Source organism: Apaloderma vittatum, unplaced genomic scaffold (assembly GCF_000703405.1).
Source record: "Apaloderma vittatum isolate BGI_N311 unplaced genomic scaffold, ASM70340v1 scaffold33615, whole genome shotgun sequence".
NCBI classification, from domain to species: domain Eukaryota; kingdom Metazoa; phylum Chordata; class Aves; order Trogoniformes; family Trogonidae; genus Apaloderma; species Apaloderma vittatum.
Genome location: NW_009719591.1, coordinates 43,334 through 51,794, shown reverse-complemented (window position 1 = coordinate 51,794; position 8,461 = coordinate 43,334). Strand labels below are relative to the sequence as shown.

The 8,461-nt window shown below is 41.9% G+C and overlaps 1 protein-coding gene across 1 annotated transcript in view; it reads right to left on the bottom strand.

The window, feature by feature from the left end:
- Positions 1-524: 524 nt before the first annotated feature.
- Positions 525-8,461, bottom strand: part of VPRBP (Vpr (HIV-1) binding protein) — a 46,549-nt gene continuing 38,612 nt past the window's right edge. Inside the window, exons 22-23 of the mRNA XM_009870684.1 lie at positions 4,261-4,516; positions 525-607 (exon numbers count right to left, since the gene is read on the bottom strand). Coding sequence (XP_009868986.1) covers positions 549-607; positions 4,261-4,516 — 315 coding nt within the window. The 3' untranslated portion in view covers positions 525-548. The remainder of the gene's footprint in view (positions 608-4,260; positions 4,517-8,461) is intronic.

The window sequence follows — 8,461 nt, the reverse complement described above, 5'->3', positions numbered from 1 at the left end:
TGGAGGACAGAAGCATCTGAAACACACTGGTGCACTAGCAGGTGTTAACACCTGTTGCTTTAGTTTTAAAAAATAAAATCATATTTAAAATAAAAATATTCTCACTCCTCAACAATATTAGAAACCACGATCCTCTTATTTCACTTAGTAGTTGCATAAAAATGCCTCTTCTTTTATTTTTAAATGTTCTTTCTCCCCCGAACCTACCCCATGGTAACAAGGTACTACAGGAATACAAAGTTCATCCCCTCTTTACTATAACACTTGCCTTTTTTTTTTTTTTTAAATATAAAACTATTTCTGTTCTTTAGGAAAGAACTTTATACAAAGAAAATATATTGTGAAATATCTTCAGAAGTTTCCTTGAAGAGGAGAGTCAGCTCGGCCTAAAATAAAAAATAAAAAAAAAAAAGGCAGAGAGAAAAGAGGTCTAATCCCAGGTCTCTTTACTGTAGAGCCTTGGGCTGGAGTTCCTCAGGTTTTTCCAGGAGATAAAGGGTTGGGGTGCGCAGAATCCATTTCCAAACACCCCACCTGGCAGTCACTCCTCACTCGTTCAGAGACAGGATTATGTCGTCCTCCAAGTCAGAGTTATCTGAGCTGTCGGCTGAAAAGGAGACACGTAGATTATGTTTGGTTTGTGGAAGGACACAGCTGCCAGGGCTTCCAGGCGAGGCAACGCATTCATAGTTACAAGAGATGGCCACCATCTGCTCGAGACCAGCAACTCCCCAGCAACGACGGAGGCAGCGAGCACCATTAGTGCATTTCCAATCAATCAAAAGCAGTTAGTGTATCTGCACCAGAGACTTCTTGCCCTGGTTAAAACAGAGGGTCAAGAGGAGAGCAGCTTTAGCAAGTGAAGTTTCTGTTAGCTGGCAGGTTTTTGCCCCATGACAAGGTGGGGTGAAGGACACCAGCAGTGAGTTACCCCTGCACAGCACACTGTGCACATCTGAGTGTAACAGCTCGTCATGCTGGGGGGCTGGACACATCTGGCAGCCAGTCCTCAAAGCTATGTGAAAGCAAGCTTGACAGTGCCACCAAGCTGATGAGGTGAAATTGGCCTCTGTATAACGTACATGGGGCTAATTCATTACACAGTACGTGAAACTCAGACTTTCTCAATACCAGATTCTTCTTGGCCTGTCACTCCCCTCTGCACAGCATGGGACCTCCCCACTGAGGGGGTAGCAACCCATGCATTCACAGCTGGAACCTTCCTTTAGCAACCCAAAGGTTTCTGTAATTAATTTAACTACATGGCACTTATTAAAGATGACCTGAAAATTGTTCTCTTCCTGGTTTTCTTCATTGTGGTAAAGAATGAAGACATGAAAGAATTTGCCAGAAGCAGTCACACACACACACACTTGCTTTTTATGTTAAAACATAAGATCTCTCCTCCCTCAGCAGTGCAAGAGGGAAGTGGTAGCAGCTCTGGCAGAAAGGTCTCCCACCTTACCTTAGAGGTGACGTTGGCTCTTTTTCTTATGTGAGTTCATTGGATGCTGCAGTTAACTAGGTGTTAAAAATAAGTGTTTCTTTTTTTTTAAATAAAAACAAATGAAAAGACACCAAGACTTCCTCTTAGCCATCTCAGTTACACTGGATGTCTTAAAATGCCTGTCAAGGTAAACAAGGCCTTCTGGAAGGTTCACCCCTTCTCAGATGCTTTCCTTAGGGAAAAAAACAAACAAACACCGCAGCAGAAGGCACAAATCCTTTCCCCCAACCCTCCTCCCTGAGGATCAGCCTGCTGCCCTTCCACTACGACCTACTAGAGATGCTCCAGTCTCACCGTCCATCATACCAAGCCTAAGCTGAGGGGTCTTCAGTGCTCCCAGAACAGCTACAGCCATATGAGGGCAGTGGGAAAACACCAGCCAGTGATGCAGCAGTAAGAGGGAAAGAAAGAGAAGTGATACAACAATCCAGATACTCTGGAGAAGAAGAGTAGCTGAAAAAGTTTTGGGGTTTTCATTTTGTTTCAATTACACCAGAGTAAAGCTTTGAAAAACGGACTCCCTAATTCTTTATCCTCCAGTCCACCACGCAATCTTCCAATATTGAGCTCTGTGTCCGTAAGGAAACCTGACTGCATTTAACTGCCTGGCAGATGGTTAGAGACATGCCTGGAAGTTGCTACTTTCTATTACAGAAGAAAAGTCAGCCATGCTGCTGGTGAGAATTCCATATATTTCTTCCATCTTATGTCACACGTGCATTTCAAAAAGGACACCCCACTGGCCCAAGAACAAGCTTTTGAAGAGACCTGCACAATGTCATGAACTGCTTTGGACATGACAGACTGATCTACTCTACCCAAGGTGGTGAGCAAAGGAGGAGGAAGACAAATTTATACTTAAAAGGTCTTTGTTGGATTATTCCTGAAAAGGAAACAAAACCTCTTCTAAAGCACATGGAACCAAAGCCACTCAACTCCCCTGTTCCAACTGTTCTTTGAAGTATTTTGTTATAAAGCATACCCGCTGTATGCTGTGGAGGTTCACCCAAAATACAGCAAGGGTCTGCAGTAGGAAGAGCTCTAAATACATTGCCATGCCTCAGAGCTGTATTTTGCAACTATATCAGGGCCATTACATTAGTTCTGGAATACAGCATAAGCAAAGGAGAGAGAAATTTTAATTGCTGTTGCTGGCTGAGAAACCAAAGCAAGCCAGATGAAGAAGTCACAGAACCCCATCCATCAAGCCCTGTGCAGGGACCACACATACATCAGCCTGGCACAGCTGCCCTCCCTGCTTTAAGTTCCCAAAGACACTTCTAAGCAACCTAAGGGCCACGGCGTGGGCTGGCTGCAGCTCCGTAGTGATACGGGATCAAAGCTCTCATCAAATGGTTCAATCCATAAACAGTGCACAGATGTGGCCACTTTGTAACACACAGTGCGCAGAGCACACCTCAAGTAACTGTAGCACCTGGTTTTGCTACAGGAACAGTTATTGAAATGGCCTGAACTTCCCCTCCATTCTGCCCCTTGGACAATTCAAGTTACAGCACCGAGTGCTCTCTTAAGAGCTTCTGGCCATGCACCCCCTAAAGAAACAGGAATGGAGCTCCTGGGACAGGCAGAAGTTACTTGCAATCCCAAAATACTGACCAGCAACATGCTATCAATGAATGTGAGCTATGTAAATGTCCTATATGGCCCTGCACTTATACCTACTACCTTCAAGAGAACAGCAGACTCACCCCACGGAATAACCGGCAACCTGATGTGGCTACATCCTGAAAAAAGACTGATCTACACTCTAACAGAAACGAAGGGTGTGAATGACTCTGCCAGCTGCCTTAGTGTCAAAGCAGAGGTCGAGCATGCTTAATCTTCCAGCAGAGAACACAATTCCCACCTCAGCTCTCACGTTAATCTCCTATCACTGCAGTACTGGAAACACCTTGTACACGGTAATTACCCATCCTTACCAACCTTTTAACTTAAGGTAACTACATTATCCCCATTTTACAGCTTGGAAATCAAAAAGAAGTGGCTTAGTCATACATAAAAATTGGGCTGCAAAACCAGCATAGAATCTGGTGTCACAAATCCCTATCCTACTCACCTTCTTCTTGTGACATCATTTTCCAAACTGAATTACTACATAAAAAAGTTCAGACCTTTCTTTCTTAAACACACATGCACACACACTTTACAGACACTTTTCAAATCTTTGTATCTTTGGAATGCCAGCCAGGAAAAGAGAACAATTTAAATTCTATGCCCAAAGTTTTGTTAGCTTCAGAACAGTCTAAAAAAGGAAGCAAATTCAGGTATGCCACGTTGGTTTTGCACTTTAAGCAATTATGAAAGAGAAAGAATAGCACCAAGGACAAAAAATGTTTCTCTGTCCTTACAGGTACAAATAAGGCAGAGAAGACAGGAGAGGTGACAGTTCAACCAGTGTCACCTTGAAGAGCAGGACAGGCAAGCAATCAGACAAGGCTTCTTCACAACAGTTTCTTGGCCTGCCAAGTTCTCACACACACACCTGGGAGCACTTGAAGAAAGGAGACACCTTCCTTTCCAGAACTCACAGTTGTTCTCTCAGATAACAGATTTTTACCAGCAGATTACTCTGAGAGGCCACGGCTGAACAAGCACAATGATTTGTGCCCTTCATACCACCAAGGGGAAAGTCAGCTACGTCATTTCAGGGAAGACTTAGATCTTACATATTTTCCAGGACATTAAACAGAGGACAAGGTCACCTGCGGTCACCAAGCTGGGCACACACTTACTGTCTCCAAGAATCAGCTCCACTTCCTCGTCAGCATCAGAATCTTCATCTTCACCCTCATCTCCCTCTTCTAGGAGGTTGGCAAGCTCCTCATCATCAGAGGGAGAAAAGTCATTTTCTCCATCCTCACCAGCATTCTCATTGTTCTCATCCTCCTCCAGCTCAGCCTCCAGCAGCTGGTCTGTATCTAGTTCATCAAGGTCATCTGTATCATCATCATCTTCATCATCATCTTCTTCTTCTTGCTCTTCTTCCTCCTATAAAGACAGCAAAAATAGTCCATTGCAGAAATTAAAACAAATGTAAACCAGAACAAGAATAACTGAAGAAAACATACCTATAGTTTTCACTTCTCCCCATATCCAGACATCACACATTATAATGCTTCCCCATCACCCAGATAAGCATTTTCTCTTCAGAGCTACAGAACATGACACATGCTAGATGGTTTGCAGGCCTGCAAAGTCTTATCTGCAACAACACTAGTGCAACACAGGTACCATTGGCTCAAGCTCCTCTGCAACACTGGCCATCAGAATGTGTCACCACAATGCACTCTTGAAGGAGGACATGCAATAAGACCTGTTAATCCACGGCTTTGGTGCTAGTGTTGTAAAAACTGCTTTAGTTTCAACCGGACCAAAACCTCTACTTTGCACCAAACAGCATGCATGTTCAGTCTCTCAGTCAGTCCTGATTTAGAAGTGGGAAACACACTATTAGCCTATTAAATCGATCCCTGAATCACTTAGCTTCAGATGATAGAACTGTTTCAAAGCAGCTCACAAGTCTCATCTTTGGCATTTACCTGTGGATCGAGATCTTTCTCTATCAAACCATAAGAATTTGCATTTAATAAGGCAACTGATTTTCTCATTGTACAGGCAAAATCCAGAAATCAGCGTCTAGTGGATAAAACCGAGTGGGAAGAAGCTGTTCCAGTCCTGTCATTCTTCCAGACAAAGAAGAAGCCAGAAAGTGTCATCACAAGCCAAGCTCCAGGAAGTCTCCAAGACTCACAGAAGGGTTCAATACACCTGCACGTCTCCTCAGTCACATCTTTTTTCTCTAAGAGAATTGTTATGTGGCAGGAAGACAGCTCTCAAGTCATTCAGTCTTAATTGCCCCTTGGTTCCGGGAAGAAACACATTTTGCAAAATTATGAAGCAGTTAAGACAGATATCTACCAAACCATGGGTTGTTCTGGTCCTCAAGCTCACCACACTCACACTGTGCTGTTTAGACTGCTGCATTTTCAGATCTAAAAGGACAAAGACCTCACTGTCATCTCCCCAACCTATTTTTCTTCAGTCAGTGCTACTAAAAAATAAATAAATCTACCACACCCACACAAATCCAACATCTGTCATAGGCCAAAGAAACAAGGACAAGGCATGCCAAAAAGCCTGGCAAATTTTATTGTTTCTTCACCTGCAAAAAGCAGCCAAGTCTTCTCCACTGACCAGAAGTGCTGTGTTATTTAAATGGAGATTACAGTATAAAAGCATTGTTTTGTTCCACAGCTTTCTTTCTGAAACTGCTTATATTAAGTATAAAAATCAAAACAACTTGTATTAAAGTCTATGCTTATTTTAGGCAATTGCAATCTTTACTTTGAGCCAATGAGTTCTCAAATATATGGAAGCTGCTTTTTGAATTGAATACACACTGGGAGAGAAAATACCTTACTTTCAAATCACAGTTTTAAATTGCAGTGCCATATTGAGCACAATTTTCCACAAAATATATTGGAATATAAAAGCTTTTGCCTTAATAACTTTTCCTTTTTTTCTATGCAGTATCTACAGAGAGACCAATGTCTTAAAGTTTATTACTCTATTCAAAGTTGAAAAACTGATTAAAAACTGAGAAGGCAGGAGAGTTTATTTTTCTTTTTCAGTCTCTTAACAACTCCAAAGCTGGAAAGAAGATTAATTTATTTTTAAAACTTCGAAAAATGAAGCCAAGTTTTTCAGTGTCTGAAGATAGAAACACAACTGTAGACACTAGGAGAAAAAGTGTATTGTTTATGAGATTCATTTAGAGTCCATGTAGTTGAAATCTAAAGGATTCTAAAATTAGTTAGGCACCCTCTTAGTTTCCACATCTGCAAATTTTCTGAAAGCATTTTCTTTCTAGATATCTAGCCCACAATGACTTAAACTAAAATGTCAAAACTGCTGAATATGGTTGTTTCATATTTAATGTATTTACAGGAAACTGAAATACTGTTTAATCAAGATTTTAATTCAAGCTTAATGCAAGGCATATACAGCAGTTTCATCCTTCAGATATAGGATTAAATGAAATATAGTTGTATAAAGCTACAGATTTCTTCTGGCTGACAAGAATAAGCATCAAATTACACTGAAAGGGTGCACATTTAGCTGCAAATAAACTTTGAAGGTTTAGACCAACCAGTGAGGAAGAAGTCCTTTGTGAAAATACAAATAGCAACAGAAGTACAGAGAACCACCTTCCCGGTTTAAATTACTTAATCTGAAGTGGGTGATTAAAATCAGGCCACACTCATTTAAAAAGCACCTAAGAGCACTCTGGTGAGACCTAAATTAGCCCTGTCCTTGGTAAACCAGAAAATAGTGTGAAAATCATGCTACAAGCAGCCACGTGTGCACGTGACTGAGCGTGTGTGCATGGGGCACAACCTTACCGACCTGAGTAAGTGACATGAAACACAGTTCAAGAGGAGACGGGAAAATGCGGTGCTTCTGCTAAGTAACACGCAGATTAATTCTGCATCAGCTTCTGAACAATCTCCAAGCACAAACCTCTGCAGGCACACTTCAGTCTAGAAGCACACAGCTCACGTGTATGTGGCGAGATCTCTCTCAGGAAAACACACTGAGCTTCTGCCCCCAAAAACCACTTTGGGGGACATAGAGCTGACCAAAGCCTTCAGCTGGTATTTCCTCACACCTAACACCATCATACCTGAGTGGTATGCAGTCTGCTAATGGATATCTGGCTGCATCTTCATCAGATACCACATTCATCTCATGCAAGGCATCCATATACAGATAAAAAATGGCTTGCCTTGCCCCGTGACTCATGCGAGCATACTGAGTAAGAGCAGTGAGAAAGAAAAAAAATCCTTGTGCAATGTCATATGGGAAGATAGGCAGAACAGTTATTCCAAACCATATTTGGATTTGTGAAAGTAAAAAAAAAAATCTGCAAAAGCAAGTTCCTGCCTACTCATCAGTAGTTCCCAAGAGCTTTGGGCAATGACACAGGTGCTGCTAGAAAAATGCACCAGCATGCACATCTATGCAAGACTAGCATGTGCCTGCACTTATCTTCCTCATTGGAGTAAACTGATCCACAAAGCCCATGGACCAACACACTCTGTATGGCTTAATGTCAAGAAACTGTTTCAGCCATCACTAACTCCTTTAGACGCTTACAGTTATTCTTCTGTCTGGGTTGCTCTCTGCAAAAGCCACTTAGATCAGAACTTGAACTGTTCGTTGAGTCCTGCCATTCCTCCTTTGCGTCCTTAGGGAATATTCTCCTCCCTGTCCAGCAGAAGCCACGTCACAGCTGCCAGTTAGCTTCACAGAAGGCACAAGGGGAGAACTGTAGAATCACAAACTGACCATCTCATAACCTTCCCTCTGCAAAATATTTTTCACCCTCCCTATCAGCACTCTGACTCACTGCCCCATACGTCTGTGTGCTCCGCAGCCAGGTGCACCTTTAGCACACTGCAGACAGACCAAACCCTTATCTTGCTATGTAGCTCATGTAAGATTACAAAGAAACCCAACCTGAGGCTGTGATGGAAGAAAACAAAGAAAAAAAAGTCTAATGCTCCCTTTTGAATAGAGTAGGCAACATTTAGAGGGGCACGACAGAGCCCAGCTTTTGAATTAAGGATGTCACATTGCTACCCATTTTAGTTCCACAGTGATCCAGGTATATTAATTGCTTGTAGATACCTAAACCTAGGGTTAACTCAAGGGAGCTTTACCTTGACAGATACCAGGAACACAAGAGTTTAAAGTAGAGTACCCATCAAGTCATAATGCAACTCAAATTTGTAATTAAATATTATATCTAATATCCAATATAGGCATGTATTAATCTTGTTATTATATATCATAGTGAAGACAAATACTAAGAGTTTTCTGGGTTATCTTCACAACACTGTGGCAGTGTTACTTTTCTTCATCTCCCACATA